The sequence below is a fragment of the Toxoplasma gondii genome, chromosome Ia (assembly GCF_000006565.2).
Source record: "Toxoplasma gondii ME49 chromosome Ia, whole genome shotgun sequence".
Taxonomy (NCBI): Eukaryota; Apicomplexa; class Conoidasida; order Eucoccidiorida; family Sarcocystidae; genus Toxoplasma; species Toxoplasma gondii.
Window position 1 is genome coordinate 124,401 of NC_031467.1, and position 21,217 is coordinate 145,617.

The following is a 21,217-nucleotide window of genomic DNA, read 5'->3' on the forward strand; positions in this document are numbered from 1 at the left end:
ATGGGAGTCGAAAGAGCTCTCGCCAGTTGTTTTTCGAAGCGTAGCTCTCGAGCGCCTAGCTAGCACTGGCTGTTCGGTATTCCTTGTTTTTGAATAAAAAGTGATGTCTGTGAGTCAAAGCGGGAGGGCGACTGTGCTGTAGAGGCTGTGGGTCAGACAGGCAGAACAGTTACGCTGAGCTTCGAGCCAGTCCGGGCGGTGCGAGGAAGGCGGCCGTGACAGTGCTGCAGATTTGCGAAGGCGAACGAGAGGAAAACCGTTGACCGCAAAAACAACAGAAGCAAGATTCTCCGAAGGCCCTCTCTGCTTCGAGGGGAAAGGTCAGTCGGTTAAGGCTGCGTATCTGCGAGGCGCAGAAGGAAGAGACACAGGCCTTCTCAGGTCCTCCGTTTCGGGAAGAGCTGTGACTGGCGTTTGTTGGTTTCAACGAGATGCTGATCTGGTTCTTCCACGGGGGTCTTTCGACAACTGTCTAGAATCGAGTAACATGCGAAAAACACACACGCTGTTCCTGGGGAACAAGGAGAAAGAGGCAAGCAAACAACAGGCACTCTCTCCACAGGTCGCAGTCACTCTCACCCGCTGCTCGTGCGTGCCTTGCTGCCGCGTTTGGGGTAGAGAAACGCCGCGGCTATCCTTTTTCACGGACCAAAAAGATGCAAGTGCCGCGGAGCGCCGCCGCGCAGACGAACTGTCACCTCTTTGTCGAGTCGGGACAATCGCGAGTCACTGATGTTTGGACCCGTGGAATTGAGACTAGTGACAAGGTGCAATTCAAGTACACTTGAAGCCTTCAGCGCCTCAGCTTTCTCTTTGAAATCAGTTTCCGGGTCGCCGCTCGGCTGTCAACACAGAGACCTCTTCAGAACTTCCGAGAGTCGAACAGCGCCAGTCCTCATAAATCGCGTTTCAACGGCGGGACTCAGTTCTGACATTCTAGCGAAATCGACTCAGAATCCGCTTTCTTGGGTGTACTAGCGGCACCATTTTGTCTCTTTCCTTCGAAGCCTGAGAGCCTCGATCCTCTCGCCTTCGCTCTGCTGCTTCTCCCGGAATTCCGAGCGTTCCCTCGAATTTGCCTCAACCTTACTAGACGTTCGATATCGCAATTCACGATTTTATATCCCCTCTCGCTCACGCGTTGAACCGCAGACGCACTCCCTCGAAAGCGTTAAACACTTGAGCGGTGACTCCAGCTCCAGGGACAAAAGCCGACGCGCTTGGTTCGTCACTCTGGGGATCTTGAAACTTTGCTTTCCTAAAATCAAAAATTTTCTGAAAATCAGGTTTTTTTTGCGTTGCGTATTTGCTTCCTCAAGACCCCCCTTTCCTAAAATCAAAAATTTTCTGAAAATCAGGTTTTTTTCTGCGTCGCGTATTTGCTTCCTCAAGACCCCCCTTTCCTAAAATCAAAAATTTTCTGCAAATCAGAGGTTTTTCTTCTTGGTTGTCGCGAGCCGCAAGTCCGCCTCCAGGGTGGCCCCCAGACGATTCAGAGCAGTCCCGACATTCAGTGCGATTTGATTTACGTCGTCTTGAACGAAGACGTCATCAACGGAGTTCTGGAAGTCGGAGAGGCTTCTGTCCGCCTTCCCGATTTCCTGTCGTTCTCCAGATAGAAGAAACTGTGCGCGAGAACTTTTGCCCAGTACGCTCGCTGCATGCCCGTCGAGCCCAGCATGTTTTCCTGGGCATGAGTCCCAGCTGAGAAGAGACTGTTTCCGAGGAAGAGAAAGAGATGGATCGAAAGCGCTTGCTCGCTCTCGGCCGTCGTGTGGGAAGAGACGTGCCTGCATGCGCGAGGCGCCGTCGATGTTCGTGAGGCCTTTTCCAGACTTCTCAAGAAACGCCGCGAGCGAGGACGCCGGCGAAGACGAGGAAGGATGGAACTCTTCTTCCTTCAGGAGCTCAGAGAGCCGCGAGACGTACGGCGACGACGCAGGGCTGTTGAGAGGAAAGTCGGAAGTTTCAAGCCACGACCTTCGAACGCGAGCCGAGGCAAATCCAGATTCGACGTCCAAAACTTCTTGGAGGCCGCTGTCCGTAGAGGTCGACTCGCGCGGCATCTCCGAAGACTCTTCAACTCGGAGACTCGGAGGCGCCCTCGGTGACGAGGCGACATGCTGGCTCTCCCGCTCATTCTCCTCGAATCTCCCAAGATAAGCAGACCTCCGAGGGTGCTTCGCGAACAAGGCCGCCGCGAAAGAGTTGTTGGGGGGGACGTCGCGACTCGAACCGAAGCGAGTGCGAGGGTCTCGCGGTCTCTCTCCGTTTTCGCGCGTTTCCGCTGCTCTCTCGAGTTCTCGTTCTCTCAGATCCCCAAGCAAACGTCGTCTTCGGTTAACCTCCTCGTCCCTCATTCGACCCTCTCCCGCAAGTCCAAGTTCCCTCCTCTCTCGTTCCTTGCTTTCTTTGTCTTCTCTGTCTTGGCCTGCTCTCTCGCGTCCTGTCTGGTGTCGAGCAGGTTCGTCTCCTCGCTCGACTTCGGCTGCATGCTCTCGGTTTCTGTGGTCCTTCTGTTCTCGACTGGCACTGTGGACAGAAGCCGAGTCCTGCTTTCTGTTTCCTCCGAGTCCACGCGAGTCTCCGTTGAGCGCTTCCACCCCCTCGCTCTCTCTTCTCTCGCCATCTTTGCTTTTCTCAACGCCTCCAGAAGACACCGCGTCCTTCTGCTTCTCCTCCGAGGCCGCCGCCGTGGCTTTGTCGCTGGGCGTCTCCTTGTCGCCAGACCTATACGCCTCCACGAAGGCTTCCCAGGCTTCCAGTGCATCCTTCTTGGAGAAGGACGACGAAGACGACGACGAAGAAGAGGAAGACGACGACGAAGAAGAAGAGGAAGACGATGAAGAAGAAGAAGAGGAAGACGACGAAGAAGATGGGGGAGAAACTGAAGAATCTGAGGAAGAATGGGCGCCAGAGCAGGAGGCCGTGTCGGTTGTCCTGACAGTGGTGGGGTTGGTCGTGGTGGTGAAACGGCTATCCGGGGAAGAAACGCTTTCCTGAGAAGGAAGGGAAGGGCAAGGAGAAGGAGAAGGTTCTGGACCGCGACCCTCAGTAGCATCTTTTGAAAAAGCAGCGAGAGCCCGGTCACTCATTTTCTTCCTGTGTTCCTCTACGAGACGCGAGCGCAACCGATACAGCAGGTGGCGGTGGAGCATCAGTTGCTGTTCGACTTCTGTCTCCCTTTCTTGTTCGCTTCCTCCGTCTCCTGAGCTCGACGTTTCGCGATCCAGACCGGAATGTGTGGGCATCGCATCCTCTTCCCCAGCCGTTTTCTCGCGTTGGCTGGAATTCGAAACGTCTTTTCCTGCTTCCGCATTGTGGTTAAAACGCAGCTCCGCCGCCCCTCTCTCCTTCTCCATCCCCTCAGAACTTCCCCTCCGTTCCTCTCCTCCCTTCTCGGAGTCGTCTCCTTCGATGGTCTTTGCGTCTCGCCCTGTCTTCTCGCTCAGCGCCTCTGCAGCGCCCGGTACGCCGCGCTTCGCCTGCATTTCGTGGATGTATGCGAGCATCAGTTCTCTCTGCTGGAGAAAAAAGGAGTCTATATGTTCGGGCGCGAACGCCTCGGCCTCCGCTTCGACAACGCACGGAGACACCGCCGCCACCGCTGCGAGGTCCGGAGCGCTCGGACCCCGAGGAGCCGCGGAGGCGCCGGGAGCCGCGCTCGCAAAAAGACTCACGCCTGGCTCTGCGCGCAGCTCTGAAGAGCCAGCTGTCTCCGTCGCGCCTGCGTCGCCTCTCGAGTCGGTGTCATCTGGTCTGGCGGCTTCGCTTTCCTCGACGCCTGCGCCGGTCAGAGTCGAGCACTCCGGTGGAGGCGACTGCGGAGACAGCAGAGAGTCGGACGAAGCGAGAGAACAGCCGCCAGAGGAACAGCGAAGGAGTCTGGGATCCTCGAGGTCTCCCGTCAGCCCCAGAGCATGCAGCGGCAGTCTGGGGAGCAAGGGTACCCTGTCTGGAGCGCCTTGGTGAGCAGAAGCTGGGGCACCGGGCGGAGAACAACTGTGCATGCACTGGATTGGCGGCGCGTCTCGCGAGGCGCAAGAGGAAGCGAGAGGCGGCCGCGCAAACGGCGGGTCTTCCGCGCTCGGGAAGTGTGGCGGTCCTTCGAAGATCAGGCGCTCGGTTTTCCGGGGGGGGGCAGCGGTCTCTTTCGGTGTCTCCGTTTCTGTCTCTCGCTTCAGAGAACTCTCGAGTTGCTTCTTCAACGCCTCTTCCTGCTCCAGCAGCAGCGCTTGCTGCGCCTGAAGGCTCGTCAGCTGCTGCGACAGGCGTTCTGGCTCGCTCAGCGGCGCGCGAGTCTCTCGGGGCTGGAGACTTGCCCTTGCCTCAGGCACTGGCTGATGACCCGCGAGCGGATTTGGAAAAGAAAAGGGAGGCATGGCCTGAAGGAAAAGCGACGTAAAAAACGACGCGAACTCCGCAGGAATCCCCGGGAACGGCGCAGCAGGTGCACCGAAAGGATAGGGCGGATAACATGGAGAAGAGGATGGAGGAGAAGAAGAGGATGGAGGAGAAGAAGAGGATGATGCTGAATTAGGATATATTGCATGGTGGTTGCGATGGAGAGACTCTCCAACAGCAGGTTCAGGATGAGAGAAAGAAGGCGAAGGGGTCTCTGCGAGAAGCTGTGACCTTGTTGGCTTTGAGGGATGAGAAGAGATTTCTTTCAAAATTTCCTTTTGTGAGAGTGATGACGCCGAAGACGGAGCTTCTCTTCTTTCGAGCTGCGAAGTGACCTCTTCACCCTCCTCCACGTTTCCTTTTCTGACCGCTTCTCCATCTCCTTTCTGCAAATCATCTTGTGTCTCCTGGGCCAGGGTCTTCGTCTCGTCTCCTCCATCTTGTTCCTCCTGTTCTCCTGCTTTATGTTCCTCCTGTTCTCCTTCTTTATGTTCCTCCTGTTCTCCCTTCTCTCCTTCCTCTTGTTCCTCCTGTTCTCCTTCTTTTTGTTCCTCCTGGTCTCCTTCCTCCGGTTCTTCCTTTGCTCCTGTTTCTTCTCCCTTTCCAGGTTCCGCCTTCTCTTCGAGGCTCGCGTTCGAGACATGGCTCTCCATATCCCGCGCTTCTTCTTTCGGTGTCTCCTCTGCAACGACGCACTGGGTCTGTGCATGCATGTCGAGAAGAGCGGCAGGAAACAAGTCTTTGTTCTCGCGCGAGATGGAAGACAAAGCCTGCAGTTCCTTGAGAGTTGTTTCCAGTTGTAGGAAGTCGCTCTTCCACGACTCAGAGATCCGCCGCTGCTCTGCCTTTTGCGCATGCAGATCCCGGCGGAGTCTCTCGATCGTCTCCAGGGCGACTGCATGCCGCGTCTCCAGGGCGCCTATCTGTTCCTGAACGACCTTCAGAGCGGCTGCCTTCTCGCTTAACTGAAGATGAAGGCGCTTGTTCTTTTCTCGAGATTCTTCCATGTCTTGTGCCAAAGTCTCCATGTGCTGCTCCTTCTCTCGCAGCTGCCGGGTGTACAGACACACTGCCTCCTGGGTCATCGACTTCAACAGTTGCACCCAATTGCTCGGGAGACTCGGCGCCTGTCGATCTCTTTCGCTCTTGCCTCCTCTCGTCGTTTCCTCTTCTCCTCTCTCTTCTCTCTCTTCTTCCTCCTCTTGCTCGTGTGTCTCTTCTTTCTCCTCCTCTGGCTCGATGCAGCCTAGCTCTCGAGCGAGCTCTTCGTCGCTCTCTCTCGCGCCGCGCTCTTCTCGGCCTTGATTTGCGCATGCAATTTGCTCTAGGCAGTCGCCAAACGCAGCATCGGGGACCTTCGCTTCTTCTCCCGAGGTCACTCTCTCGCGCTCCCGTTCTCGCTCTGGCGCCCCAGAACGCGCCCACGGTGAAACCTCTCCCCGGTGGCTGATGTCGCCTGTCTCCACTTCGCCGTCTCTTCTGTCTCTCGTCGCGCCGCGCGCTTGCGTCCCTGTGAGGCTTCGGCGCCGCGGGGGCTTGAGCGCTGGCAGACGCGAGGAAGCCGAGAGACTCAACTGTCGAGAAGAGTCCAGCGAAGAAGGTCCTGAAGAGTGCGCGACGAGAATCGACTTCGCCCCAGAAATCTGCGCCCACAAATCTTGGATCGTCCGCTGCGTTTCCGAGCAAGGTCGACGCAGCTGAAGAGTCAGAGCTCTCGACAGCTCCTGCCACAGCCGCTCGCGTCTCTGCAGAGTCCTGTTCGACGTATCCAGCGCCTGCAAGTGCCCCTGCAGCCAAAAACATCAGATGGATCCCATTGAAATACCATCAAATCTCGAAGCCGTTGTCCCTCTACACAGCCTTTCAGACCAACAACACCCTCATTACAAAAGTATATATATATATATATATACATATTTATATATATATATATATAAATATATATGCATTTGTACAGATGTATGTACGCAGATTTGAAGTCACTGCATGCATGGGTTGTGATGTGAAAAGTCGATACATTTTACGATAAAAACAAGTCGGTAGAAGAGTGACAGAGTCCCGTCATGAACACAAGAGGAATGTGGAGTTTTTCGGAGTTTTCGACGGCGTATCTGCAAGAGTTCTCTGGTTCCGCTGTGCGTTGCGAGTCGTCTCTTCTTCTGCTCACCAAGATGGCGGCGAACTTTTTGTGTTGTGCTTCATGAAGGAGAGAGGTCAATCCTGCGAGTTCGTCTTGCAGGAGTCGCTCTTCTCGCTGGCGCGCGGCTAGCTGCTCCTCCGTGACTTGGAGTAAGACGCGGTGGCGTCCAACGATCCGGTAGAACTTGCTTCGCTCCTGGTCGATTTCTTCTCTCATGCTCGCATGCACTGCCTCGAGGTCTTCCCGGCCTCGGCGCTCGGCAAGCTCCTTCTCAGCCTCCGCCGTTTCGACGGCATCCTGGAGCCTCAGGAGCTGCCGGCGGCTCTCGCCCAACTGCGTGCGGTATCGATAAAAGTCTGCGAGCATTTGCCAGAAGAGGCGCAGCAGTCGGCTCTTCGTTTCGGGAGAAATTGCGAGTCTCTTCTCGCCAAGGAGGTCCTCCGAATCGCGCGTCGTCGTCCGATCGGTGGGACTCTCGGCCTCGCAATCCCCGAGTGTCTCCAGCAGCTGCAGCAGCGTCGCGTCGCGTTCCGTCGCCTCCTCTTCTTCCGCCGCTTCCACGAGGAGTCTCGGTATCCAGAAGCGGAGTGGGCGTTTCTCTGGAAACGCGTGAGCTTTGCACTCTTCCTTACTGTCTCTGTGCTCGGCAGGAGAGTCACAAGCTGCCTTCCCGGGCTCTCCTTGTGCGGAGTCCTTCGCGGCTTCGTCGGCGCCCTGCGACGGCAGTTTCGAGGAAGCTTTGACACGCAAGCGCGAGGCGCCTTCCTTGCTGGGGAGGCGACGCTCGACTTCTCGCGCATCTCCCTCGACGAACTCTTCCTCAGCTGCGGTGGCGACTGTGGAGCCGCTCTTCTCTCGCTCGGGCTCTTCTCTAAATACAGTGGCGTCCTTCAAACTCTCGCGGTTTCGGTGGCGCTCCCGCTGCCAGGCGGCTTCAGCTGCAGCGCACTCGGCTTCGAAGGCCGCGTTCTGTTCTTTCCACTGGAGAATGTGGTTTGCTTTCTTCCTCAAATATTCGTTCGTTCTCTGCAGACGGGCATTCTGAATCTTTGCTCGCTTCAACTCTTCTTCGAGTGCCATTTCCTTCTCCACGTTGCCGCCTACCAACTCCGCCAGAAGTTCGCCCTGAGAGTCTCTGCGGCCTCGAGGCGTCTCCGCGTCTCCTGCCCCGCCGGAGACACCGAGTCTCCGCCTCTCGTCGGCCTCCTTCCGGCTCGCCTCGCCCTCGGCCACAGTCGCCAAGTGGACTTTTCGCAGCAACTCAAACTCCCGCTGTTTGCGCTGCATGCGCTCAAGGTGCAGAAGCGAGAGGCCTTGTGCGAGCGAGACGAGAAGCGCCTTCTCGAGGTCTGTGCTGGGGGTCTCTGGAGTGCGAGCCCCCCCGCCGCCGGCGTCGCTGGCGGGACCGAAGGACCAGCCGAGCGAGAGCTGGAGCGCCTGCACCAGGTCTGAGGTGAAGGATCGATACAGCGCCTGCATGTTCTCCGCCATATCTGAGTGTGCAAGTCCACACTGCAGCTCTTCGACGGTTTTCAATCCCGAGCTGCCGGTCGGGAAGAGCAGGCGAGCCGCCTCCTTCCCGTCGGCCATTCTCGCTTGTCTGTGCAGTTCTTCAGCTTCGCCTGAGCGCTCTGATGTCGGTCTTGTCTCGCGATTCAGCTCGCCGTTTGAAGACAAAGACGAGGCAGAAGAGGCACCCGGGGACAGAAGAAAGAGCAGCGCCTCTCGGAACTTCGATACTTTCCGCCAGTGGATCCAGCGGCGCTCAGAGGCGAGGCGCAGAGCCCTGCAGTCTCTCTGGAGGTCATGCATCGCTGCTTGCGTCTCCTTTAGAGTTTGGTCTCTGCAGGCAATCCGCTCCGTCATCAGGGCCTGGAGCTGCTGGACCTTCTCCAAAGCAAGGGTGTTGCTGCCTTCTTCCTTTGCAGAGTCCGAAAGAGGAACTTCGGCAACGCGACTCGCCTTGTCCTCTGCTGCGGGGTTCTTCCTCGTCGACTCCCGTGGTGCGCCGTTAGTTTCGGATGGCCTTTGCTGAGTTTGACGTCGGCTTCCCTCGTCTTTCTCTCCCGGCTTCTGGCGGGCCTCCGCTCCCATGCCCTGGGAGGCGATCACCTCGACGTCCATGGCGACGTCGTCCTCGAGCTGTTCGAGCCGGTTCTCCATGCGTCTTCTTTCCTTCTGCAGAGCCGCTGCATGTGCGGCCTTTAACTCGAGAATTTCGACTGCGTGTTTCTCCCTCAGACGCTGAATCTCCATCTCGCGTTCCTCCTTCTCGCGCTGCAGCAGGGTGTCGCCCTGTCGCCGCAGCACTCGAAGTTCCTCTTCGCTGTGCGACAGCTGAGAGGCGAGCAGAGACACCTGGAACCGCAGAGCCTGTAGGAGCTTCTCTCCCTTGACGCGAAACGAAGAAGCCGAAGCCGGCGAACGGTCCGCGCCCCAGTCGACGCGCTCCAGAGGGACTGAAAGACATGCCTCTAACGGGAGATCTGTGCTCCGAGGAAAGCGGGTGACGGTCGAGTCCGCGATATTCGAGACGGACGCATTGGCGTTCGAGTCTTTCGAGGTGGAAAAAGTCGAGTTTGAAGGCTCCTCGTCTGTCGCGGTCGCCTCGGGTTCGTGTGGAGAGGAAATACGAGGAGACAGGGGACAGCAGGAGGGCGAGTGCGAGGCCTGTGAGCCGCGAGCAGAGGGGCGCGTCTGAAGGTGTTTGGAGGCGCGAGATGCTTTCTCATCGCCGAAAAAAGAACAGCACGAGGCGGAGCACGAGGAGCAAGGTTTTGTCGATTTCGAAGTTTCTCTTGGGGTTAAAAACGGAGACGAAGGGCTGCGGCGGAACCTCTTCTCGCTGCCATCGCCTTCCTTCCAGTGAAGAGAATAAAATCCGGATCTTCTGTATGTTTTTTCGCTCGGTTCTCGACTTGGAGCCTCATGCTCGCCTTCGTCCGAGACCGACGACGAGTCACAAGAGTCAAAATTGCTTCTCTGACTTCTCCTTCCCACTGCTCTCCTGTTTGCCGGTTTCTCCCCTCTCTCTTGCTTCTGCTTTCGCGGGGCTTCGCTCTGTGCGCCCCGAGAGGACTCTCTGGCAGCGGCAGAAGAAAACGCATGCGCGTTGGACGGCGACGCCAGCGAAGAGGAGGAAGAGTCTTCGTCTGCGGGACCGGCGTTGGTACGAGTTGCTCGAAAAAAGAGTTCTGTCTGGGGAAGCAGTGAATTCTTCTGGAGAGTTCTTCTAGAGAGCTTGGCAGCGGAGACATTGAGTGCGTCGTCGACGCTCGAGGAGTGTCTTCCTCTCCTCTCCGAGTCCAGATCGTCTTCTGACCGCGAAGCAGTCGCAGACAGACACCGGGCGCGACGTTGCTGTCCCTTCCTTGTTCGCTCTTCTTGGCTTGCCGCGAGCGGCAGCGGCGGCGAACCGCAGAGTCTTCTTCCTCGTGTTTCCTCTGTCTCCTCTGCTTCCTTGAAGACTCCAGACTCACGCCCCTGCGACAGAGAAGAGCCCCTACGCAGATTGCATCCTTCAGTCGAATCGCCTTCTTCTTCTACGGCGTCCAAGGAGACACGCGAGCGACGAGAAGCAAGAGGAGTGGACGAAGAGACAGACCTTCGGACAGCTCGGCGAGGTGGTACAGCGAAGAGCTCTGAGGAAGCAAGCGTCTCGTCGAGAGTGCGGCGGCTCGTCTCCTTCAGAAACTCGAGAAGAGGCACAGCCTTTTCGTCTGCAGAGTCGATTTCGTGAAGTGCTTCGCAACTCTCCGCGCGCGACTCTCTGCGCCTGGATCTGCAGGGAGACACTTCCGACTGGTATCTGATTTTCATTTGTTGTCTTTCGTCTTCCTCGGTCTTTCCCCCGCGATCGGCAGAGGCGACGCCTGAGAGTGTGCGTCGTGGCGCCTTCGCCTCCTTGAAAGCCCGCCACTCGCGTAGGCTCTTCTCAGTGTTGAGAGCAGGGCCTGGCCCGCGGAAAGCGTTGCGTTCTCTCGCGATTTCTCGGTGTTCTCGGGGCTCCTCTCCCTTTTCTCGGGAACCTCTGGTGTCTGTTTCGAGCTCCACTTCCTCGCGAATGGCGGACCGGCGAAGCGCGGGGCTTTTGGATGTGCTCCGGAGCTCCTTTTCTCCGGTGGAGGACGGCTCTGTGTCCCGAGACCGCGGCGAAGTGAGAACGACGCTCCCGGCTTCAATGAGACACGCAAGAGGCTCTTCGCTGGACATGAAGCGCGTAACGCAGTCGTCCACAGGAAGAGCCATAACGAATTCGCATGCATGGTCCTTGGCGAGGGTGTAGAGGAAGAACAGAACGACCAACGCTTGATAGCAGGCCGTGACACACTCGTTCGCGATGCGGTCGCGGTTAAAGAAGTCCAGAGGGATGTTTGCATCCTTAAGTACCTTCTGAATCAAACACCAGTTGTGCTTCTCCTCCGACGACGTCTGGGGAAAGGGATAGAAAAAAACAGATGGTGAACTGGAGGCGAGTTTCGACTCCAGGAAAAGGGTGTGGTGCTTCTCCACCAGTCGTGGCCACACGAGCGCAAAAAGTTCCAGAAGAAGTCCGCCTTCCTTGAGTGTCGCGAAACTCACATTTTCTCGCCCTGTCACTTCCTCGGCCCACGCAAGAACTTCTTTTTTTCCAATCTGCGGCAAAGACGCGTCCACTCGGCTGTCGGGGCGGTCTCTTTCTCTCTCCGCGAGACGCACAGGCGGCACCTCTCCCGTCCCCAGAGTTTCCTTCCTGTCAGGCAACGTAAGGGGCGTCGTTTCCTCGGCTCGCGCCAGAGAACTCTTCAGTTTCTCCCGAGAAACTGACGAGGAATCACGAAACAGCTGGGCGAACTCTTGGAGCGGCGGCAACCCCGCCTCCGACTCTGCGGCCAGAAAGTCCGGGCTGCCGCCTGGAACCTTTAAAGTCCTCGGTGTGTTGCTGCGGAGGACAGAGGCTTTGCTAGAGTGAGAAGATCCAGAAAAACACGAAGAAGAAGCGGGAACGGACGAGGGCGAAGGCGATCGGTGGGCGGCACTCCGCAAACCCCCCGTGCGGCTCGGATTCCGTGCCATGGTGCTGCATGGAAGGTTCCGCGAAATCCTTTAGGCGCGTGGCATGATTGAAACGCGAACGGTCTCGCCAGAGAAATTAAGAGGCCGAAAAATGACGTTTATTCACACACGGTAGGAACGACCGAACTTCGGGAGAGCTGACGGAAAACTCGCGGGGATCAACTGGTTCGTCTTTGACTGCAGCAGTCCCGTTGTACGAGCCTTCATAAATCGGCGGGGAAGAGGAGCGACTGGAGAGTTTGGGGGTCTTCGAGGCTGGACAAGGGAAACGAAAGTCAGGCTTGTCACTGCGTGAGAAGAATAAAACAGAAAATGCGAGTGAGAGTGCAGAGAAGCGGAGAGGAACACGAGAAAACGGGTTCACTGCAGGTCTGCAAGCGGCAAGAACTGATCTATCGACCCACCAGTGCGTTTTCAGAAGTTCCAGCGAGTACCGGGGAAAGTAAGAAAAAATGTGCCGGCGAAAAAGTGAGCTTGCTGGAAAAAACGAGGAACCGAAGAAGATAGTGAAAAAAAAGTCTTCGCAGCCTTCGGCTCGCGGTAAAGCGGTTCTCGCCTCGACGTCCACCGATACTACCCCCCAGAGAACGCGACTTGAAACGCACTGCGCGATGTGCTGCACTCGAAATCAAGGAGGATCAAAGTCGCCACCGGGTAACGAACGGTAAATCAAAATGCCTTGCGATGGATCTACCACACAGAACATCAGAGAAAATGAACAGCTCAGAATCAAGAAAACACCGCAACAGCTCGACAGCATCTCCGACGTCTAGCGTCTTCCTAGTCAGCTGGACCCTCCCCTCCGAAGACACGGCAGCATGTGCCCCCTGCAGACACAACTGGGGGTTGTGTCTCTCGTCTTCAGTCGCTGTGGCATTTCTTGTGGCTCCTTTCAGCGGAAAGTTCACTTGCTTTTAAGAGCATCCGTTGAAACCACTTCCGTAGGAGAGAATCGCGACTCCTCCCTCGCACTGATCAGTCCATTTGCTTGTCGGCATACGCTTTGCAACGCCTTTTCTTTCGTTTGCAGTTCTTCTTCAGGAGTCGTACGGTTCACGCGCGATGCAGGTCCCTAAAGTCTTTGTCCGTGGTTCTTGAGAACTCACGCGCATTTCTCAGGGAGAGGCACAGCGCCTGAGTGTGTTGTCAGCACGTCTTTCGCATTCTTGAAGAGGGAAAATGGCAGTAAGTTGTCGATGCAGGGGCATTTGACGCCGATGCAGTCGTGAAAAAACCTAGCACGTTACAGTCTAGATTCTGAACGTTTAGTAAAAGGAATGACTGGCTTATGGAACTAAATTCGACGAAAGTCCAGCTTTGTTTTCTAGTCTTCCAGGTGGACAAAACAACGTCACAAATATCTGCAGGCAGCGGCGAAGGTCCCCGTGGTCACCATTTGATTATTGAAAGTAGCTGGGCTGTACAGAAGGTGCACACCGACCGTAAAAGCTAGCTTCGCCGGGAGATGGGGAGAGTAACAGATCAATGGAAGAGGCGGAAGAATCTTCGGTGTTGGCTGTTGCTTCGATGAGTGCCACCCGCGAGGGAGGTACGGGACAAGAATGCTAGTGGAAGTAATTTATGACGTAGCCACACTGGGTGCGTTGTGCCATGACAGGAAAAGCAGATTCGTAGCGCGTAGTCTTGGCCATTTGAATCCCGGAGCAAGAATCCTGTGGGCAGCAGCTGAGAAAAGCTTGCAGAGAAGTTTCCTTTCGGTCCCTGCAACGATGCAAGAAGTCTCTAACGACAGCTTAGCCCTATGTTGTAGTGCCACCGAATCCTTGGTACGTTGCGTCAACACGATCACTCGACATGGAAGTGAAGCAGTATGAGCCTGTTTCTGCGGATCTCGGAGATAGTCTATGGTCCCTGAATTGAAGATGCCTTCCGTGCCTCCCACGTGAAAGAAAAAGTCAAGGAAGCGGCTGGACTGGACATATTGTGTGGTGGTGTTGTCTTTGAACGATGCAACATCAGAAAATAGCAAAACATCTGGGCGTCACTATCTCCGCTAACTCAATGTGACGAACCCGTGAGAAGGAAGCTTTTCAATCGTAGTGGATGCCAACTTGTAACGGTGCGACCGGCAAGCTCGCCGTCACGTGTCGCTTTTTCACGGGGAGCCCAAACAGAACAACGAAACTGTATCTTCACTTTGATCATGAACTGCACGATAGAAGAACCGCAAACAAGCTTTGGGCTATACCTTGGTACGGTTCGTGTCTGCCCACCACGGCGTACGAAGCCAGTGATGTACGTCCTCAAACAGTTTGTCGGATTGCTATTTGACAACTGTTGCTTGCAATTTTGATTTGCTAAAAACGATAATCGAGATTTGTCAAAGCAACAGCTTGTCGGGATGGCTCGACGAACCGCCTTTTTTGGTCTGTGTCAAAGGCCAGAAAGTGGTAGTTTACATGAACCTAAAAATCCCTTTGTTTAGTGAGAAACAACGAGTCGAGTTCAGTGCATCAGAAACTAGTTAACATCATTCGATGGCATAATTGAGTCTCTCCCGTGTCAGCTCGAGAAAAGGACCGAATGAAGGTGTGCCAAATGGTAGGTCCGCGTTTCGGTCTGCGGTTACGACGGCTCCTCTGTTTAAAAAAGGTGCCGGCGACGGTGGTGCAAAGACGTGAAACTTAAGTGTCTTTTGGTCACCGAAGAATTCCTCCTGGGCCACAAAACAAATGTGTGCGTTGTTACTCGCATCCTCGCAAGCATGGGGCACAGGCCAGGAACAAGAGACAAATCCTCTAATAGATGGTCTGTTCCTCACGCGTTTCCTCGCAATGGCAGCCACTGTTGATACGAGTGATAATAATCCACGTATTCCGCCTGGAACATAAACGATGTGGAATAACCTCGACATCGTCGAATATCGAAATCCAGCACTTGTAGCTAGCCCCCTGATAGTCGGTCAGTCGGTAGCGAACTCCTTCGCGGCAAGTGAGGCCCAGATCTTCAGTACCCACACAAAAAGATGTTTGCATTGCATCCTCGAAAATGTTGGAGCAGAACTGTCAGGCTTGATCCAAGTTAGAGTGCTCGAGGAAAAAAGAAGAAATATGTTACCAAGACGTCGGTCGGAACAAACGCAGCTAGAGTGTTGTCACAGCTGAGGTCACACTCCCTGTAGACTGGGCTTCCGGAGCGTTGGAATGCAATTGCATTCCATTGAGTAGTCACAAATTCGGTTGGCAAAAATACGAAAGTATCAGAGAATTTTACTGAACTACACCTTTGGTGGCCAGCAAACAAAGAGGGAAGCGCACAGCTCTGCAAAGACACCCCCGCCGTGAAAAATGGAAGTCCAGTGTGCCGACAAACAAAGCTCAAAGTTCTTCAAATGTATCCCTGATCGATCACGCAGTCTGCCACCTTAACAAAGCCTGCGACATTCGCTCCAGTTACTAAATCGAATTCATTCTCCCCGAATTTTGCTGCGTAACTGCGACACTTGCTAAAAATTGATGCCATGATTTGCCGAAGCTTCTCGTCCACCACTTCTCTCGTCCACTCGATACGCATAGCATTCTGGCTCATCTCCAGTCCACTCACAGCTACACCCCCTGCAAGAGAAATCCGGTAATATTAGAAAAGACGGGTTCTTGTGGGATCCGAGACAACTGACAGGGAAAACCATTTCATTGTGTGTAGGGTACGTGTCAGGACAGTGAAACGTGGTGCTTGCAAACGGCAACACAACACACAGATCCGAAACAACTGCGCAAGTTACAGTTCAACATGAATTTATCTTCGATTCACCGGTAAACAAATGAACACCGGGGTATGAGTCACTTCCCGGGAGTCCGAACTTTGGGCAAACGTATGTAGGGTTGTTGCGTGACACCAGCACCAGGATGTTAGCTTTCCACCTTTGTCGGACTGAACGCACTCGCCAAAACAGTGTCCGGTACCTCACCACAATTATACACAGACTGATCACGCAATGAGCCTGTTAGCTCCTCTTACCCACGCGCTGCATCTAACTAGCCGCTGCAAGGCTAATTACCTTTCACTGGTGCGTAGCTCCTCAGACGCATTTGGATTGTCTAGGTCTAAAACAAGAGTCAGCGACGTGTTCATGAAGTACCAAGGACGATGAAACATATTTGATTAGCATATCGACTTTGAAACTGACCGCCTTTTTCTTTCATCCCCTACCTGCATTGGCCGCTTTTCCAGGGCAAAGGATCACACCGTGCTGTTTGAATAACCGGATCGCATCCCTCGTCGTTGGCATGTTCGCGCCCTCTGCGACGATCCGACAGCCGTTGTCTATCAACAGTTGGGCATCTTCCTCAGAAATTTCGTTCTGCGTGGCGCAGGGGAATGCGATGTCGCAGGGTACCTCCCACGCCCGTTTGTCGGGGACAAACTTGACTGTCGAGTACTTCTGCGGAAGTCACAGTGTCAAGGGCCACAATTGAGAAGCAAAGAAGATTTTTCTTTTGAAGTAATCTCCTTAACAATGTGGATGGTGAAGTCTGGAAGACACGACCGGCGCCACTGACCTAGTTTCTACACTTTACGCAATAACGTCCCCCTCTTTGGGTCACACGTGACAATGTACCGAGTTCAATTGTGCTGTTTAATATGTGTGCTCAAAATAAAGTCGGCATGTCCAATATCTCAACTGAATTACTAGAAGCTGAAGTTTGTTTCGGGAAGCACGCCGGGCAAACAACGCATTTTCCATGCTTGTGTAGATCCAGCGTAACGATGACATGAGACAGTCTTACCGCAGCGAATTCAGAAACGCGTGTGCTCGACCTTGTTTCCTTCATTTCTTTCAGTCGCTGGATCTGTCCCAAAGGAAACCCTTTTTCATTTACGATGTAGCCCGAACTGTCGCTGAATGTCATCACTTTTGCCCCGAGAGTCGCCAGCTTCTCCCCTGCGTAAAGAGCCACATTTCCGCTGCCGCTGATGGCACAGCGCATGCCCTTGATGCCTTCTTTCTGCGCCGAGGAACACACATAACCAGTGGAGAAAACATAAATTCGCCGCCCAATTTCCGTAAGTCTGCCGTGACGTCTGACGAGTCGGTCTCAGCATCCGTCTACATGCGCATTTCTCTCTAGTTTCTTAAAGCACATACATACACATTTCCCCAGCAGCTTGCTCGAATGTACGTCTACAGGTCTGGCTCGTGGTGCTACTGAATGGAAAGCGGAAAACGTGGAAAAGCAGTGTCCGCTCCATCGGTTCGCGAGTATGAGGATGACACAGAAGTATCCGTTCTTCGAAAAACCCGCGGAGTGAGCATAATGTCGACCTCCGACATTAGGACGCTAAAAACTGAAATGACACAAATGTCGTTCGACAGAAACCGCGAGAAGAGGAAAAAGAAAAGAAATGCGGACACATTTACACTTCCGAAAGAGCAGAACGGCGATAGAACATTAAACGTACAGGAAACGTATCTTTCATCACTATGCCATCTGGTGTGATTCGCGTTATCAAGAACACATCTGTCTAGATACACTAGAGAGCTTTGTTAGCGAATGGTCGGATTCTACCAGAACACCTTCAGGACTTGTCACTTGCCTCAAATAGATTACATGAGATCTTCACTGTGTGAGATAGCTACACCTTTTCCACATGCATTCTACGCGGGATTTCACCACTTTGCCTCACGTTTTGCGCCTTCAGCAGCTCGAGGACAAAGTATACGCAACCGTAGCCGGTTGCTTCAGGCCGCATAGCGGAGCCTCCCCAGTTTTTATCTTTCCCTGTTAGGGCACCCTCAAACTGTCCTGCTTTTAGCAGTTTGTACTGCCCGAAGAGGTAGCCGATCTCTCTTGCGCCAACTCCGATGTCACCCGCAGGCACATCGCGGTTAGGACCGATGTACCTGCTTAACTCGGTCATGAAAGCCTGGGAAAAAGTACTCCGACATGGAAGACAAAAAACTTGTGCCACTGGTCATATTTTCAGGCTGTCATTCTGTCTCAAAAATAAAGATACATTGAAATCACCAAACGCCTCAGACTCAGCAAGACAAAACGACTTGTCTGTAGAGTGCTGCAAAATTTCCCACCTGTAACCTTGGTTCCATGGAACTTGTTTTCGCGAGACTAATCCAAGTATATCTTCCCATCGAGTCTCCTCAACGAGTGTTTTCTTCCAGTGCAATTCAAAGACAAACGTTAAAGAACGTGCACGTGCATCGGAAGTCGTAAACGCTCTCCCTGTCATAACACCCGGGGGGTTGGAGAATCTTTGACGAAGCCTCTTTGGGCCGTACGCCCCAAGAGGCTATGTGGACCAGATGAATTAAGGTTTCGCCAGAAACAACGGTGTTCTGTGTGCTTTGGACACGACGCTCACCTGGCAGAATCGCATGACCTCGTTGTCGCTCCGGCCTTTCGGGTCGAAGTCTGAACCCCCTTTGGCACCTCCGATCGACAAGCCAGTCAAACTGTTCTTGAAAATCTGCTCGAAGCCGAGAAACTTCATCACCGACAAAGTTACCGATGGGTGAAAGCGAAGACCGCCCTTATACGGCCCAGCCGCGGAGCTGTATTGTACCCGATAACCCCGCGATACGTGCTGCAGCGACGAAACAAAGGGAGGCATACATTCAATATCCAAACATGGAGTTCAATGCAGAGGATAATGGTACTAGGAAGTCGGGCGACGCACACTGTACCGTTGTTGTGATGTGTTCCACGATGGGCTTTATTAGCACCCCCCGCAAGAACTGAACATTTGAAAGGGTTCGACGGGGACTGGTGGATGTAAAAGACGTTTGGGGAATATGACAAGGAAGTGGCACAGCTAATTTCACCAAGAAAGAAGTCTGCGCGAGAGAAGGGAATCGAATATCCGCGGTTCATATACTGGCTGGATGATGCACACTCTAACTCTGGGCGAAGGCGTGCCGTTCAACAGCAGGTGAACGAAAACACGGGCCAAATAAAGTGTCAAACATTTACCCAAGCGCATCGCAGCAACAGTGTAGATTGTCATGGGCACGAATTCAGCACCGACCAAGCAAACGTAAAATCACACTTCTCACTGACTTGACCGGGTGTGTGGCGCTTCAAACGAACAGCCCACACATTTTGCACATCAGAGAAAGTTGCCACAAGATTTGCTGTATAATTTTGTACAGGTGTACGTTATGGACTGTTTTCACAGTTTTAAAGCCTACCTGTTTCCCTTGGTCATCAACCCAAGGCACACGAAAAGTGATGCATCTTTCCGGCTCGACTATGACCTTGAACGCTCTGAGGTACTTTGGGTTTGAGCACAGAACGGGCCTCACAGAGTCAAACACCTCATGAAAGGCCTGGAGGAACTCCGGCTGAAACCTATTCGCAGTCTCGATCTGCTTCACAAAAGCATCGACCTCCTCCGGGTCCGCCACCTCGCTAGCTTCTGACTGGCCTGTCACAAAATTCACGGTAAGAGAGCAATCCAGCGACAGATTGTAGCGCAGTCTATGGAAAGCAAGTAACTCAATCTGTTTTTTGAGAGACAGCCATGGCTAGCAACGTACAGCATCATTAACTGCCAGGCAGCACCAATATGGATGTAACGGCTTTCTCGACGCTCCTGCCGCGGAGTTTTGCTTCACGCGTAACGATGACACGCCACCGCCGAAATGGATTTAAAACAAAGTTGCTTTTTGCCACGAAATGTCTGATGCAGCGCGTTAAGTGTTGCACACTGCTTCCGACAACTCGGAAGGCTTGAGACGAGGGGCGAGCGAACAAAAAAGTCGTGTCTCTGCTGCAGTTACAAAGTGGAACGCATCAGAAAAAAAACAGTGTATTCTTAAGCCCATACGAGCGAAAGCAGGAGATCCTTCAGAAACGTGAGTAACTGTATGAGCCAAATGAACTATTGCAGCGGGTCATTTGGCCATTGACGATGGTGATAGTCGTGTTACGTCGTTTGTCGTGCTGAAAAGAGAATGCTCAACAGGTGCCGGCGCTAGAACAATGGAAATCGCGCTCGACCACGTGAGGACGCGGACAACCTAACGACGTTAAGAGATACGTTCATGTACGCGAAGATTCCAAACGAGTGCTCATACAGAAAACGTTTGGTTCTGTCAAAGCACTTTTAAAGTCCATCGAAAACAAAGTAGAGCAGGCAGTAAGTTTATCGCAGTGAACAGACCGCGCGACGCGAGTGTGTATCGAGCAATTGCATGAGGAAGTATCTACGGGAAACTCCCATCGCCTCCATTCAACGACAGCTACCATAGGTTGACACTAACACAAACTTTCTCAAGCGAGGGGAAATTTTCCGCAGACTTACACCTCGGAGAGATCTTGCAGTCAGGCATGTCGCCCGGGTCGTCGGTTACGAGCTCAGGTGGGGTCACAACGGACAAATTCTTGTCAGTAATCATCTTAGCCGAAAAAGCAACGACAAGGTAGCAAAGGAACCTGAAAACGAGACAAGTGACGAGCCAATTGTGCGGATGTCCTAGTCGAGGGGTATTGAAAATACAGCCACAACTTTTAAAGTAAGCGGTGTCACCCGACGGAACGAACGTGTGGAGGACAGTGTGCTGTTTTTGCTCGCGACGAATTTCACTGCTCCGCCTTCTCGACAGCACAGTGCCTCGCTGCGGGCCATGGCATCTTGAACCGTCTGCGTATGTTGGGATTGTCATCCCGTTGGTGAGACAGCCGGCGGGATGGGAGACGCTTGCGTGTTTGCGCACTTACCACAAATTGCTGTCAGTACCGGCAACCTGTGGTTGCCGTCTCGCAGTTGATCAGTTTTTCAACCCCTTTGCTGTCAAAACCTCCGTTAAGCAGATGATACGGTGTGGAAGAACTCATGAGTCCATGCAAGCAAATCTCCTGTCGGGCGAAGTGGGACACATTGAGCGAGAGAGCACACGAACACGCCTCCTGCATAACGGCAGCCACCGCGGTGCTCATAATCTGTCGTCTTTCCATAAGCGATCACTCTTCTGTCCCATCTGTGAGGTTCCCCTGCCTTGCTTATACGCTGTATCCCCGTCTTCTTAGAAATGATTGTCACGAAGAGTGACCCCTAAAGAAAGTTTCTATAGTGTACACATATCGAACGTCCGGTGAAGCAACGCTGGAGGTGGCGCTCCTTGAAAACACGCCAATCGGTGAAACGAAAATGCTCACAAGAACAATCTGGCGCTCTTATGTCTCTACTGTTGTCTACCGGGGCTACCGATAAGCGATGCTCGGTTGTAGCTTCTAGACGTTACAGTTTCTCGGTAGCAGCTTTTCGATTGTGCAGTTTCTTGGCGGTAGCTTTTCGATGTTCCAATTTCTCGGTGACAGATTCGGTGACAGATTTTCGAACCACGTTGTATGGCGACCACCCTAACAACATGTACTCGTACACGGCTGGAAAAACACTCGTTGCCGCTGGTTAGAGCCGTAGATACTCCGAACATGCCAACTCTTCCTGTCGGCCGAAGTGACGACTGCGTTGGAGACGACGGCCAACCTGTCTCCTTGTCGAAGAAATCAAGGCGGTCCTTGCTAACGGCTGTCTAAGAAGGGCTTAGCAGGCATCCATTAGCGCTGTTCAGACACAGGTTTCTCTGGTGGAAAATAGTTTAGTGTACACTTCCCGCAAAGGGGCTCACTGCACGCCATC

General features: G+C 53.7%; 2 protein-coding genes across 2 annotated transcripts; both read right to left on the reverse strand.

The window, feature by feature from the left end:
* Nucleotides 1–409: 409 nt before the first annotated feature.
* TGME49_293170 (hypothetical protein) lies at nucleotides 410–12,298 on the reverse strand. The gene is made up of 2 exons (XM_002370078.2): nucleotides 6,572–12,298; nucleotides 410–6,191 (listed from the first exon to the last, which is right to left on the reverse strand). Exons 1-2 carry the CDS (start codon nucleotides 11,597–11,599, stop codon nucleotides 1,428–1,430), a joined length of 9,792 nt encoding a protein of 3,263 aa, XP_002370119.1. The 5' UTR covers nucleotides 11,600–12,298; the 3' UTR covers nucleotides 410–1,427.
* Nucleotides 12,299–14,025: 1,727 nt separating this feature from the next.
* Nucleotides 14,026–20,566, reverse strand: TGME49_293180 (NADP-specific glutamate dehydrogenase). The gene is made up of 7 exons (XM_002370079.2): nucleotides 19,880–20,566; nucleotides 18,765–19,000; nucleotides 17,939–18,160; nucleotides 17,246–17,485; nucleotides 16,348–16,566; nucleotides 15,770–16,001; nucleotides 14,026–15,174 (listed from the first exon to the last, which is right to left on the reverse strand). The coding sequence occupies exons 1-7, from the start codon at nucleotides 20,238–20,240 to the stop codon at nucleotides 14,948–14,950; spliced, it is 1,737 nt and encodes a 578-aa protein (XP_002370120.2). The 5' UTR covers nucleotides 20,241–20,566; the 3' UTR covers nucleotides 14,026–14,947.
* Nucleotides 20,567–21,217: the final 651 nt, after the last annotated feature.

What these genes read in the sequence shown, in the direction of transcription:
- TGME49_293170 (XM_002370078.2), bottom strand. Translation starts at nt 11,599, where the DNA reads ATGGCACGGAATCCGAGCCGCACGGGGGGTTTGCGGAGTGCCGCCCAC. An exon ending in AAAAGTTCGCCGCCATCTTG is followed by an intron (nt 6,192 to 6,571) that starts GTGAGCAGAAGA and finishes TTTTGGCTGCAG; the next exon opens with GGGCACTTGCAGGCGCTGGA.
- TGME49_293180 (XM_002370079.2), bottom strand. Translation starts at nt 20,240, where the DNA reads ATGACAATCCCAACATACGCAGACGGTTCAAGATGCCATGGCCCGCAG. An exon ending in CTGCAAGATCTCTCCGAGGT is followed by an intron (nt 19,001 to 19,879) that starts GTAAGTCTGCGG and finishes ATTTTGTGACAG; the next exon opens with GCCAGTCAGAAGCTAGCGAG. An exon ending in GCGTTTCTGAATTCGCTGCG is followed by an intron (nt 16,002 to 16,347) that starts GTAAGACTGTCT and finishes TGACTTCCGCAG; the next exon opens with AAGTACTCGACAGTCAAGTT.